Below are 14,221 nucleotides of genomic sequence, written 5' to 3' on the forward strand. Positions count from 1 at the left end.
ACGCGGCTGCTGAGCACAGGTACCCGAATGGGGCCACCTGGGCCTGGCCCGCCACGGGCTCCTGCGGGCACAGCACACGCGGCCGCATGGAGTGACACGGGCGCACGCACCTCCCCGGTGGGGTAGCGGTAGTAGTACTTGTCCTGCTCGCGCAGCGTGTACTCCTCAGGGTAGGTGTCCTTGATCTCCTCGTAGGTCATCTCCTCACAGACGCCCTGGTGGGAACACCCAGAGGTCACCTCGAGTCGTTCAACCCAGCACGTGGGGGTCTGCAGGGCTCTCGATCCGGGGCGGGGAGAAGCCTCCATGCCCTCCCGTTCCCGCTCCCCAGCCCCACGGCCAAGGCCAGGCCCGGGCACTCACCGCATCGATCTCGTTGAGCGCCTTCCACTGCTCGTAGGGCAGATGCAGGGCCTCCGCCGTCTGGATGGTGCTTTTCAGCTGGCTGGTCCACACCTTGAGGTCCTTCAGGTTCTGCTCCTCCACAAACTTGCTCAGGGCGTTGGCAAACTGCCAGGGTGAGGGACGAGAGGGACAGCCTGACTCAAGCTGCTGCCCCTCGTGGAGAAGCGGGGGTCTCACTCCCCGTCAGGACTGTGGCTCTGCTGTCAAGGAGCGGCCCCTGCAGGCACATCCTCCCGCACAGCCCCAGAGACCCTCTCCCCGCACCTGCGCGCGCGCACACACACACACACACACACACACACACGGGGACGTGCCCCAGCCCTCAGCCACCCACCTTGCTCCCCGGCTCCCCACCTACCTTCCTGCCCCTGCTGGACAGACCCGAGTCCCCTCCGATCTTCCCCTGGAGGTTGTGCTCGCTCTCGCCATGCCGACACAGGTAGATGGTGCGGGGCTGCACGTGGATATTCATCAGGTAGTACACGATGCGGCTCTGAATGTGGTCCTGAACCCTGTTCACCAAGAACCTCCGGCCCACATCGATCACCTTGATCAGGGACAGGTCCCTGCACAGGAAGGCGACCAGCCGGTCAGAAGCCCACTGACAGCACAGCCCAGCCCAGCCAGCCCGGGTGTAGACTGCAGAGGCTCGGTGCCCCAAGACCCACGAGACGAGGGCGCAGACTGAATCTGTTTTCTCAGAGACAGAACACGTGGGCAGTACCCAACGTGTGGTCAGAAGAGGGGAGAGGAAGGCGGGAGATGAGAGCAGAGAGAAGGGACACGTCAGGGGACAGGAGCAAAACGGGGCGCACACATGCTTCTACAGTTAGTGCCTGAAACAGTCACGTGGAATACGCGATCAAGGATTTTTTTAAAAGATGTTTTAAAAGAGAGTCTATAAAAGGATCCAGGAGCGGGTGCTTTGTGTAGACAGCAAGAAAACACTGAGAAACAAAAACATAAACAAAAAATCCCCCAAAACCCCTCTTTAAGCAGGAGACCCAGAAACAGTCACCTCTTGGTCATTACCTGTCACATTTATCGGGGTCGAGGGGCTGATAGCTGGCTTCATAGCAACTAATTCTCTTCATGAAGTCGTCCATGGCTTCTGCTGAGTTGCAATCTTTGTAATCCGGGCTGGAGATTTTAACTTCCTGTAACAGCACAGAGAGGCAGCTGATGAGTCACGCTGTAAGGCTTTCTGCTTAGACGACGCGGGATTTGGGGCTCGCAGAGAGGGGAAGTACAGGCCAGCGCGGAGCGACGATGATCCCACCCAGCATTTAAGAGAAAGAAACTGGGGTGCCTGGGTGGCTCAGTCGGTTAAGCGTCCGACTTCGGCTCAGGTCACGATCTCACGGTTCGTGGGTTCAAGCCTCACATCGGGCTCTGTGCTGACAGCTCAGAGCCTGGATGGAGCCTGTCTTCGGATTCTGTGTCTCCCTCTCTCTCTGACCCTCCCCTGCTCACACACACACACACACACTCTCTCTCTCTCTCTCTGAAAAATAAATAAAACATTTAAAAAATTAAAAGAAAAAGAAATACAGTGGGCATGAGTCATAACCCAGTGAGGCCGCGAAGAGGCACCCACGGTGGACAGAGGATCACCACCAGACCGCCAACCCTCAATCTGAGTTCTGGATCCGCATCTGCAACGTCCCCCACGCCAAGGGCGGGCTGTCGGTTAGCAAAGGCGTGCTCCCGAGTTGCTGGCGGTGCCCTGTCCCGTGTGCCAGGCAGGCTTCTCGCTGCTACCACCCACGGATGGGGCACCACACGCTTGAAGCTGCTCCCCAACTAGTGCTTCTCCACCAGGAAGGCCTGGTCCTTCCTGAGTTTGCTCTCATGGGAAGAGAAAGGAGAAGAAACCGACCCTCAGGCTCCCCTTCCCTGAGAAGCGAACAGTAGGTCTGAGAAAGCTGGCAGGCCTTAGGCAAATTCAGAATTTCTTAATGCACCTGCTTGTTTCCTCTAGAACAACTACCGCTGCCACGAGAGAGGCAGACGCTCTTCTAAAGCCTGAGTTCAGGGGCGCCTGCCTGGGGGGCTCGGTCAGTTAAGCATCGACTTCGCTCAAGTCATGATCTCATGGTTCATGAGTTTGAGCCCCACATCGGGCTCTGTGCTGACAGCTCAGAGCCTGGAGCCTATCTTCTGATTCTGTGTCTCCCTCTTTCTCTCTCTCTGCTCTTCTCCTGTTCTCTCTCTCAAAAATAGACACACATGAAAAATATGTATTCTTAAAAAAAACTGAGTTCAGGGGCACCTGGGTGGCTCAGCTGGTTAAGTGTCTGAGTCCTGATTTGGGCTCAGGTCATTAGCTCATGGATCGTGAGATCAGGCTCTGCATCAGGCTCTGCACTGACTGCGCAGTGCCTGCTTGGGATTCTCTCTCCCTCTCTCTCTGCCCCCTCCCAGCTCACATGCTCTCTCTCTCTCTCTCTCAAAATAAATAAACATTAAAAAAAACAACACCCCTGAGTTCAGTGGGGAGCCAGTGCCTCACAGGTGCAGAGTCTCAGTCTGGGAAGACGAAAAGGTTCCGCACGTGCACGGTGGCGACCACAGCGCACAGACGCAAGTGTGCTGACAGCCACAGGATTGACCACTTGCAGGGTGAAGACGGTAAATTGTGTATTTCACCACAGTGGAAAACAATCTCGGTTCCCAAACCCCTTCCTCCCCAGCACGGCCGCCACCAGAGAGCAGGGGGGAGGCTTACGCCACAAAGCTGTTCTGGGGCTTACTCGGAGACAGAGATTTCTGAACATGGAGGGTCAGGGTGAACAAGCAGATGTGCGAACAGGGGACCAGATCAGCGGTGAGTCGCCAGCCATGCACGTGCCGACTGCTCACTGCAGAAATGAAAGCCTCGCTACCAAGAGGACTGAGTAGATCGAAACTAAAGGGACACAGCAAAACCCTTTGTCCGGATGACAGCAACTTCCGTTCTACGTCCCCGTCCTTGGAGCCCCTTGCTCTGGACCCGATGAAACGGGTCTGGATTTTCCACGATCTGAACAGCCCCTTCCAAACTATGAACTCGGTTCTTAGAAACGCTTGTACACATTCCCACTGCCTTGGAGAAAAGTTCCAACACTGGAAGCCAACGAATCTTCAGGAACCCTCTAAAGATGTGTCTGTGACACAGCAAACCCCAGGGTTCCCTGCGGAAGCATCAGACCTGCTTTCCGTTAGAGACACGTCCGAGTCTCACGTGTTTAAGCTGCACAGAAAGTCATCTATGCGAGAAGGTGACCTGTGGCAACGTCTTCGTGGAAACCGTTTCCATTTAGGTGACGTTGCTCTCAAGCGGTAAAACTTAAGAACTAATTAAATTAAGCTGCCAGTTACCCTTGGTTTGTGCAACCTCCGCTCGGCACAGGGCAGGGAGAAGGGTATGTTACAGACAGGCAGGAAGAGGGTTTTACTGCCTCCACGCTTGGGGGTTCTGCCTTTCCGTCTGTGAAGTGTTATCGACACTCAGTCTTCCCAACTGGGGACCTTCCCAGCTAAAGTGTCCAGCCTGCTGCTGGCCTCCCCGTCTGGCAGGGTGAGCGGCCCTTTGTCCCAAGCTCCGTTCCCATCCACCTGCCAAGCTGCCGCCACTCACAGAAACTGGCCCCAGGCCCCTGCTATATCTCTTAGGTCCCGCAAAGGCTGCTTTCCGCCGGTCGTCTGCGAGGACCCCAGATACAGCCAGGGCAGGCCACAGAACGTGCTTCTCAATGGTCTCCCGCTCTGCACCCCCCGCCTCCCCGGATCCCAGGTTCCAGACAAAACCACAGGCTGCGGCGGCCGGCGCGTGCTCAGGGACTAGTTACTGCTCTGGGCCCCAGCAGGTTCCCCCCTTTTCTCTGTCACCCCAGAGCGGGGTCCTGCGCTGTCTTACCATGATGTTGGAGGCCACGACCATGGGGTCATCGCACACAGACTCAATGAAAAACACCTGGAAGCAAGCAAGGAGGGAAGTTAGGAAACCGCAAACATGACACAAAGTGTGGATGCCGGTGTCACTGTGATGTCACCACTGCATTCGAGAAGCCCACTTACAAACACCCAAACACATAAAGTGAACCCATCCCACCCCATCCCACGCCCCCCCGGGCCCCCCTAGGAGAGGCCTGATCTGCACACAGCAAACCAGAGTGGTGGGAGGTGGAGACCCCGGCCCGGAGCAGAGACGCCGCCGACCTGGGAGTCAGCCCGAGCTACCTCTGCTCCGCGGGCTCCGAAGCCAGACGGCTAGTTCCGCTCACCTTGAAATCATTTTCTTTGGCAAAATGAAGGATCATGTGTCTCCTCTCTCTGGTGGTATTGGTGGCGTCGAACACCTGATAGGGAGACAGAAGGGCAGTGAAGGGAGCCCAAGTTCAAGATGAACAGTATTCACCAAGCCACAAGCAGGTGAGGGCAGTCACCTCCGAGTGTGAGCCAAAAATGTGATTCTGGGACAGGCAGTGCCCTGCCCCACCCCCCAGCCTCCAGCACTGAGGGACAGACCCAGGGAAAGTGGGAAGGGGACTCAGAGCACACAAACAACAGCCATACACAGGGGAGGGTGCACACGGAAGGCACCCTGGCCACCGCAGTGGCAGCCCCCACCCCCAATCCAGCCTACCTTGGGGGAGCTGCCCCCCAGCACAGGGGAGGGGCGAGCAGAGCACAGCAGCCAGCCGTGCCTCTGGGTCCTGCCTTGGGGGAGCTGCCCCCCAGCACAGGGGAGGGGTGAGCAGAGCACAGTGCTGGCCGTACCCCTGGGTCCTGCCTTGGGGGAGCTGCCCCCAGCACAGGGGAGGGGTGAGCAGAGCACACTGCTGGCTGTGCCCCAGGTCCTGCCTTGGGGGAGCTGCCCCCCAGCACAGGGGAGAGGTGAGCAGAACACAGCAGCCGGCCATGCCCCTGGGTCCTGCCTTGGGGGAGCTGCCTCCCAGCACAGGGGAGGGGTGAGCAGAGCACAGACCTGGTCGTGCCCCGGGTCCGCCCCAGTTGACTGCCCCCCCCAGGCCCCACCAGGCAGCTCTGGGCACCTGCCCCCCTCCACTCTCAGGCCAGAGGCACTCGTCCCTCTCTGAGGTGTTCCTAGCAGCTCTCGGCACTGCCCGGTCAGGGTCTACCCTTCTCCCTCTCCAGGGCACCACGTGCCATGGCATCGGGCACAGAGCGGGCACCTCCCCCGGACTTACTGCGATCTGGCCCCCTTCCTTCGTCAGGTAACTTTTGACATCTCTCAGGGCAGCTAGAGCGCACTGCCTGCAACACACAGGGGAGAAGCCCGTGTCCGACCAGCCCGTCCAACGGGGGCAGGCCCAGCAACCCGTCACTCGTCCTGGTGAGCAAAGTGACAGGCCACCTGCCAGGCTGTCCCGATCCCTGGGGGCCCAGAGGCTCCGGGTCCAGCCTTGCAGACAGGCAACTACAGCTGCCCTCGGGAAGTGGGGCGCGTGCCCGGCTGCGCCCTGAAATCTCACAGGGAGCGTTAACAAGGCGGCCGCCCAGGCCGGGCCCGTGGGTTCTCACGGCTCTATCCAGGGGCGTCCCACCTCAGGTCTTCCCCTGCTCCCTGGCAACCCTGGAGCACTGCCAGGGCTGAGCACCAGGCCCTTGGGTCTCCCGACCACCTTGGGCTTAAAAGACACATCCTCTTCCAATGTAAGCGGAAGGTTTTCTGCAAAAACCATCGAGACGTGGCCTCGATCTGTACCGACCAGCAGCAACTCGACCCTCTGGGGGCAGAGGAAGCAGGGAGGCTCAGAGAGGCCTCGCCGACAGACTCGGGCTGCGGGAAGCCCGGCCCCCGCCCAGCCCGGGCCTCACCTGCGGACCCTCATGGCCTCCTCGTTGTCGGGCCGGAAGAAGCTGTAGGAGCTGTACTGCTTGACGGCCTCCCGACGGTACTCCCCGACGTTGAACACTGCGGGCACAGAGGCGGGGGACCTTAGGTGGCCCCGGGGAGAGAGGGGCCACCAACACCCGGGAGCTCCCAACAGAGCGACACGACCCTCCCTGAGGTTCTGCTCAGGCACGGAGGCCAGAGGTGGACCTCCACGCCCAGGGCTGTGACCCCGCAGGCAGCCCAGCCTCCCCCAGAGCCGGCGCCGTGCGGGGCGGCCCTGCCTTGCCAGAGTCTGTCTCCCGCTGCCCTGTCTGCAGGGGCAGCTCCGTGAGGCTGTGTGAGGGGGCGGCCGTCACATGTCCCGCGAGAGCAGGGGCAGAGGGATTCCTGCGCACGGTCCCCCAGGACGGCGCCGGGTCTCCCACTAACTGCCACTCGTCTGCTGACCCGGGAAGCATGGAGCATTTACGGGACACTGGCCATACGACACAGTGCGCCGGGCACCGTGGGGGACCCTGGATGCAAAACCTAGTTCCCCACCTCACGACCCTACCCGTGCAGTTGGAAAGACCCGGCCAAGAGTCACACAAAGGTAACCAAAGGTGTGGAGCATTTTATGACAGTCAGTAGAACGTCATGAGTAAGTGCGACAGTAACTTAAAGGGCATGGGGTGCCTGGGTGGCTCAGTTGGCTGAGCATCGACTGCAGGTCAGGTCACGATCTTGCGTTCATGAGTTTGAACCCACACTGGGCTCACTGCTATCAGCACAGAACCTGCATCAGACCCTCAGTTTCCCTCTGTCTCTCTGTACATCCCCCACTCACGCTATCAAAAATAAATGTTTTAAAAAGGGGAGGGTCCAGATCCCATAGACTGTGTGGGCAGAAGGCGGTGAGGGCTGAGCCCGGCAGGCTGTGGGGCAGTGGGAATGACAGAGCGGCAGGGGAAAGACGCCAGCACCAAGTGAGGAGACGGATACAGCGTACCGAGTGACCCGGCCAGAACCGGTCCCCCTCGCTTGTGGGGACAGGCCAGCCCAAGACCGGCCCCACCAGGCAGGTCCCAGCAACTGGGATTGGAAGGAGAGCCCATTTTTGGGGCTTCAGGGGTTGGTGAGCAAGACCGAAGCGCTCCCTGCAATGACCCTGGCCTTGGCACGTGGGCTCACCTTTCGTGGGGACGCCAATCCAGTTGAGGTAGCGAGTCAGCTTCTTTGAGATGTACGTCTTGCCCCGGGCCGGGAGCCCCACCATGACGATCACGGTCGGGGAGTTGGTCAGCTTCGGCCCACAGGCTGCGGAGAGAGCGGGGTCGCCGTGAGCCACGGCGCGGTGCGCACTGAGGCACCGGAGCCTGGGCCCCACAACGGACCTCTGAGAATCCTGCAGAAGTCCCATTTCCCGCCCCCCTCAGAGCCCTGGGCGTTTTACAGTCCGGCAACGCCTCGACCCTCTGCTGGCCAGAGCCCCGCCCCGCCCCCAGTCACGCATCTTTATCTTGCTTTCAGGTCAGGTGGGACAGGGGGACTGTGCCAACCCCAAAGTCACAACCTGACTCCTGAGGGCCCTAAAGCCAGCCAGGAAGCCTGTTACCAACCCTAGAGCAGAAAGCTCTATAAGGAAGGGTTCCCCAGCACCGGTGGGGGTGAGGTTAACTGTGGAGAAATGTTTCAATAACAAGACACCAGAGAGAGAGGTTTTCACCGGATTTTAAGAAAACAGCCCAAAGAACCCTCTTCTGGAGCTTAAGGTGCAGATTTCCTTGGCTGGAGTCTTGCATTTGAGACCCTAAGGTGACTCCAGCATGCTGGTGACAAGAGTAACAGGGGCTGCCCCCTGGGAGCACGAGACTGGCCGCCTGCCCCTCCCTCCCCGGTGACACTGCCTAGAGCTCACTGGCAGCCACAGCCAACCTCGCTCTCCTGGTCAGCTGCGCGCCACTGCTCCCGGGCGCCGGCCACTCTGGCGAGACAAAGCTACTGCGACCACCCCACAGATCCAGGCAGATGCCAGACGTAAACAGGGTCTCTGTCTCTCCCTAAGTCAGCAAGTGCCAGATGGGGACGGAAGGAGAGCCACCAGGCCATCGACAGGCACAGGCTTGAAAGAGGACACCTTCTCTAAGCTGGCCGCCCCGGCACGGCCCACACTCAGCCTCTGGCCAGACTGCAATCCCATGGCCAAACGCCCACCACGTTATTCTGGGATCTGCCCCCTGACCTGTGGGCTGGGGACAAAGGAAACAGACAAAACACAGAGGGGGCTGTTTCTTCCTTCGTGACCGAGCCCATCAGTGACCTCCTGCAGAGCGAGGAGGAGGAAGAAAGGCCACCAGGAGCCCAGGAGACATGGAGGAGCCACAGAAGCCCGTGGCTGGGGGTCTCCTGCTCTCGGTGCTGGGCACAAATGCATTCCCGGAAGACAGGCATTTCCCTGCCCGATGTGAGCACACAAGTGCAGCCCAAAAGCACCAGTGGGTTTTCTTGAGTCCCAAGAAAAGTGATGGCCTCCCCGGAAACCAGCGGGACATAAGACAACGTCCTACTATACGCACCGTGTCAGCTGCAGGCGACATGTGAGAAGTCTTCTCACTTACACGCCGGGAAGCACTGCCTCTCCTGATCCTTCCCTCAAGTCACAGGCTGGCCCCTGGGCTTACCTGACGTCCCCGCCTCGCCACTGCCCCCAAGAGCATCCCAACAGGCAGGGACCATCGGAAGGACCCACGCTCTCTCCCCGCCTCCGCTCAGCTGTGCACGGGCATGGAATACTTTTGATGGACTTGCGCCAAGTAAGCGAAGACAGAGGTTGGCTGATTTCTCACACCGGGGATTAGTTCCACTATCAAGTCACCATGTGCTCCAACCTCCTCTGGCAGGAGACGCTTTGAGAGCTAATGCCCGTGAAGGCATGGCAGAGGAGATGCCGTAAGCCACAACTTCAAGTTGAATCGCAAACCCAAATCAATCACCCGTCTCTTACTGGCTAAGCAGAAGCCGTTCTCTCCCTTCCTTTGGCTCCTTGCACAAGATTCGGCGGAGCTGCCCACGGGGCTGCGGCTGTCACTCCACTCTGGCGCGCCTGGCTCTCAGAGCAGGCTTTGACCGAGCCACCAGCGTCCCTCCGTGTTCCCAAGTGCCTCCATCCTAGAATCACCTGCCCCGGCTCAGTTCCCCCCAGACCCTCAGTCTCTTCTTCTCTGTGGACCTTGTTAACCCACGGAAGAGCGCCTCCTCCCACATCTCACACCACCCTCCTCTTCCCCCGCCAGCAGGCACAGGGATCAGGGAAGGCGAGTATGGAGTTCAACACAAAGTCTTCCCCAAACCTCGTGGGTGCTTCGCTTCATCTGACACAAACACTGAGTAGTTTAACGTTTCTGGACCCCCTCCCCCAAACAGTTTTTATACTCGGAGGTATTTAGATGTGCAACTTAGGTGTCACCGTAAGCATGTTTAGGGGATACACGTACGCTCACTATGTCGAAGGCTAAAGAAGCCACTGTTTAAGGGCCGCGGGGCTAACAGACTGTAAACATCTTGGCTGCAGCCTGGGTCGGGGCGGGGGGCCGTGCAGCTCAAGCTAAAAGTGTCACGCAGAGTTACGGCTGTCACTTGAGTTAAGAGATCACGGAAAGCCACCAGGTCCTGGGAAGTCACCCTCAAGTCTATGTCATTCCATTCATCCGTTCACCGGGCAGACACGTGTGCTAGTGCCCTGTGAGCACAGGGTACCATGTGGGCACAGCCCTGTGCTGAGAAGCGTCCGATCTGGGGTGGGGAAGAGACACTGTATGCACAACGTCATTTCGGAGCGTGGTAAATGCTGTGACGAAAGCAGAGGGGCTGACGCTGGCGCCAGGGGTCCACGAGGGTCTGTCTGACTCGGGGAGCCAGAGCCCGCGTCCCTGATCGCCCCCAGCCAGCCCCGCCGTTATCAGCACATCGCGCACACTGCTCGGTGCGGGTCCCCTGTGTGCGAGCGGGTACAGGAAGGCAGACCATGACCAGGAGGCCAGCTGGTGAGGGCAATGAGCGCAGCGTCGGTGACCTGAGTGGCCAGCCTAGACGGGCCAGGCTGAACCCCTCGTCCCGGACAGAGCAGACTGCGTGCCAGGGTTCCCAGTCCAGCCCCCACCCCAGACGAAATGACACGTCCCTGATAACGTGTCACGCGTGACACCGGCAGGAATCCACGGCTCGCCCACCTCACCGACACCCACAGCCCATGCTCGGGAAGTAAAACAAAGTGTCAGAAGACACTGCTGTCGCTCCCGCACCTCCCGCAAGCCTCCTTCTATCCACGGGCGCCGGGAAACGGCAACTTCAAACGATGCCACGTCACTGGCATTCTTTTCAGCAAGCAGGTAATCAGCTCCAATGACACGTTCCGGGGAAACAAATGAAAGGGCTGTTGAGGACAGACGGACGGCCAGCTGCAGGTGCAGACAGCGGCACTTCCCCATTTGCAAGGGCCAACCCCATACTGCACAGAAAGACCTGCTGTGACCCCCCGGTACCCTGGGCCTCCTCGGAAGGGCTCTTTGGGAAACGGGCTTCACGTACTTGGCCTCAGGCTAACAGAATGCGGGCCCCGAAAGTTCTTCTGTCCCACTGCTGGATACCACACTTTAACTCATGCCTAACTATCCTGAGTCCAACAAACAGCCCTCCTGACCTGGTGTGGTCTCTGCCGACCACAGGGAGGAATGGGGCGTTTTGGAGAATCATGTGACAGCCTTGAGAGGCGAGAGCGGAGCCTGGAGTCAAACACACAGTGTTGGAAGTGGCCGGGCCCCACCACCGCCTCGGACCTTGGCCAAGTTACTTGATCTCCCAGTGTCTTAGTCTCCTTGCCTGTGAGATGGAAGGATGCTTCTTCATAAAGGTCCTTGGAAGGATTAACGACCGTGTGACCGTGTGAACCGCTTCCTCCAACGGCCTTCATCGGTCTCTGCCATGCCCCTTTCCATCATTCCAGACACGAGGCGCTTTTTTTCTAATTTTTCTTAACATTTTATTTTTTATTTTTGAGAGATAGACCGATCATGAGCAGGGGATGGGGCAGAGAGAGAGGGAGACACAGAATTGGAAGCAGGCTCCAGCCTCTGAGCTGCCAGCACAGAGCCGGATGCAGGGCTCGAACCCATGAACTGTGAGATCATGACCTGAGCTGAAGTCGGTCTCTGAACGGACTGAGCCATCCAGGCGCCCCAGATGTGAGGAAATTAAGAGGCACAAAGAAGACAGGTCCCACTGCACAAGCCGTGAGGCATGGAACTGGGGCTCACTTGGGTCTCACTCACCTGAAATTCTTCAGGTGCCCTTTTCTAACCTGAACTGGTCCTCAACCAGCGGCAGAACTGAGAAAGCTTCTAAAAAATTCAGGATCGCCGGGCCCCGCTTATAGGACTTTTAATACCTGGCTTGGGCTTCCAGGAGGGAATTTTCTTTCTTTCTTTCTTTCTTTTTTCCCCCAAATCTCCCCCAAATGACGTAAAGTACAGCCAGGACTGAGAATCACTGCTGTCAACTGTAGTGGCCGGCCAGGGCTGAGGCAGAGATTTCTGCAGACATCCCTGTTACCTTCTTTAAGCGGGGACACCATCGGTGGGGGAAGCCCCTACTGAGATGAAACAGTTCGTAACGTGTCGGGTTGTAATACCGGCCCCCAGTGGATAAGTAACTGGCCCAATTAAGTGAGGATTTCCACCCAGCCCCCCACACCCACAGAGACAGTAAACACACAGCACAGTTAGCCAATCATCATCGATGACTTCCTTGTCCTGTTACCAGTTTGCATTTGAAGGAAACGGCAGGTTTTGTAAGTGGCATTTACCACCACAGGCCTGTCGCAACAGGGCACTCCACTGATGCCAGAAAATTAGTGCCAGAAAGATCCTCAGACTAACCCACCCAGAGCCTTCCCTCGCCTGTCCTCTGCGCATGAGCGGTAATGTTCACTGTGCCACCGTTTAATGAAGGAACCTCAGAGGCATCTGCTGTCGACTCTCAACGCAGACACCACTTAGAAAGATGGTCACAGGTTTGGAAGGAAGAAAATCTGTCCCCGTTTCCCAATACCATTAAAGATGGGGGGGGGCGGAGGGAATCAGGAGAGATGCAGCAATTAATACCCTCTTTCCCCCATCTGATGAGAGACAAATGTGACTGTATAAACCGAGAAAGGCAGCACAGCCTGAAATCAGGTCCTGTAACAAACACCCAGGGTGCAGGCATCTTTCTAAGGAGGAAATGTGTCTGAGACCACACCCCAGAACCAGCCCGGGGACTCCCGCGGGGGGCGGGGACGAGCGACCGAGAGACTTAATCCATCAGCTTTAGCACCCCCCGCCCCGTGCACACACCAGGGATATTAGGCAAATCTCTAATCTGCGTGTGAGACGTGCAGACTGATGGAGGCTAATGGATGGGTCCCCGGAGCCTGGAAGAAGGAAGCATCAGTGCACGCTTGCGCGTCTTCGACTCGCCGATGCGACAGATCGAACACCGGCCAATCTCAGTGCTGTCCACACCCAACCTCGAACCTCCACCCTGAAGCTCGGGGGACTACTCGCTGTGTGCATGTGTGAGCACCCAGACCTACACACACGTACTTCTGTGGAGACAGAGAACCAAACTAGATTTGTACGACCAAATGTCGGTTTACAAAGTACTCCGTAAATACTGCTTTTATTCAGAAGTCAAAAAGGGCGGGGTCGCCTCTGTGTCTTGCAGTGGCCGCATCCCTCACAACCAACCTAAGGCGCTGTGTTCCCCACGCCCAGCGGGGCGGGGGGGGGGGGGTCACTGTAGCTGGCCCAGTGGGGACTCCAGTTGGAGACTATATGGGGAGAGCGGGGGGCAAGAAACACATGGCAAAGCTCCCGCCCGGGGCCACCTTGCAAAGAAGCCTTGAGGCTACTGTGGCCCCCAGAACCCTCAGATTGAGCAGAGGGGACAGGGTGGTGGAGGAGCGGCCCCAGTGTCGGGAGCACCTTGCCTGGTCTCTGTCACCAGGATGATCTAGGAGCACCAAGGAGCCGGCTCGCCCCGCCTCCTGGGGGGCGGGGAAGGGGTGGTGATTCAGACCTGGGCAAAGCCCGAGGTGGCAAGCTGTCACCATGGCCTCCGTGACCATCCCCTGGGAAACGTGGCAGCAGAGGAGGCCAACAGGCTGCCCAGCACTCGGGAGCCTCGGCCGCCGGGAAGCCACCCTCAGGACTGGTTCACGGGCTCCCGCGTTTACCTCTCGGGCAAGCTGACGCTGCCTGAAGCAGGACACCCGCCGCTCCACCGCCCCTACCCACCTGGCAGGCTGGGGGGGGTGGGAGGGGAGTCGCCTTCCAACCACAGGGGCCACCCTTTCCATAGGTGGCTCCCTCCAGAGCCAGGGACGGGGCCCAGGGTAAAAGGCAAAGCTTTCCAAAGCATTTACGGCCGAGACAGAGCAGGAAGGTGACCTGCCAGCAAATTCCAAGCACGGCGGACCGTGTGGGTTTGAGTGCGCGCGCGCAGGAAGCGCCGCCAAGTGCGCGGTCACTGACCCCCAGACCCTCCCCAAGCCCAGAGCGCAGGCTTCGTTCCAGGCCCCTCTCCTGTCGCCCTGGCGCGGGAGCCTTTGGTGGACGGGGGCGGGGATAGAAAATACCCCGATGGAAAAGGAGAGAGCGAGGAGCCAGGGAGGGAAAGAGGGAGTCGACAGAAATATAAAGAGAAGTGGAGATTAAAACTGTACGGGCTGAAGAGAGAAACCGGAGAAGGAACTAAAGAGAAGAGAAACACGGAAAGCGGGAGAGAGGCGACAGCGATCCAGGTGGAGAGGAGGGGGGAAGGCAGAGAGCAGGAGCGGGGGCGAGGGACAGAGACACGCTGGGGAGAGACCGCCGCGTCCCTCGGCCCGCTCGGCCCGCAGACGCCGGGGAGAGCGGTTCGGGCCGCGGGACACGCGGGCGGCCGTCGCCGAGCGGCCCG

General features: G+C 58.9%; 1 protein-coding gene across 3 annotated transcripts in view; it reads right to left on the reverse strand.

Annotated features, from left to right (window-relative positions):
- The window catches only part of PFKFB3 (6-phosphofructo-2-kinase/fructose-2,6-biphosphatase 3), a 26,266-nt gene that overhangs the window by 11,454 nt on the left and 591 nt on the right, over positions 1–14,221 (reverse strand). For all 3 annotated transcript variants that reach the window (XM_029955800.1, XM_029955801.1, XM_029955799.1), the window contains exons 2-10: positions 7,418–7,543; positions 6,229–6,325; positions 5,598–5,664; positions 4,671–4,745; positions 4,304–4,360; positions 1,438–1,562; positions 764–971; positions 364–510; positions 111–215 (exon numbers count right to left, since the gene is read on the reverse strand). In XM_029955800.1, the coding sequence (XP_029811660.1) occupies positions 111–215; positions 364–510; positions 764–971; positions 1,438–1,562; positions 4,304–4,360; positions 4,671–4,745; positions 5,598–5,664; positions 6,229–6,325; positions 7,418–7,543 (1,007 nt within the window). The remainder of the gene's footprint in view (positions 1–110; positions 216–363; positions 511–763; positions 972–1,437; positions 1,563–4,303; positions 4,361–4,670; positions 4,746–5,597; positions 5,665–6,228; positions 6,326–7,417; positions 7,544–14,221) is intronic.

Source organism: Suricata suricatta, chromosome 10, assembly GCF_006229205.1.
Source record: "Suricata suricatta isolate VVHF042 chromosome 10, meerkat_22Aug2017_6uvM2_HiC, whole genome shotgun sequence".
Classification (NCBI taxonomy): Eukaryota; Metazoa; Chordata; class Mammalia; order Carnivora; family Herpestidae; genus Suricata; species Suricata suricatta.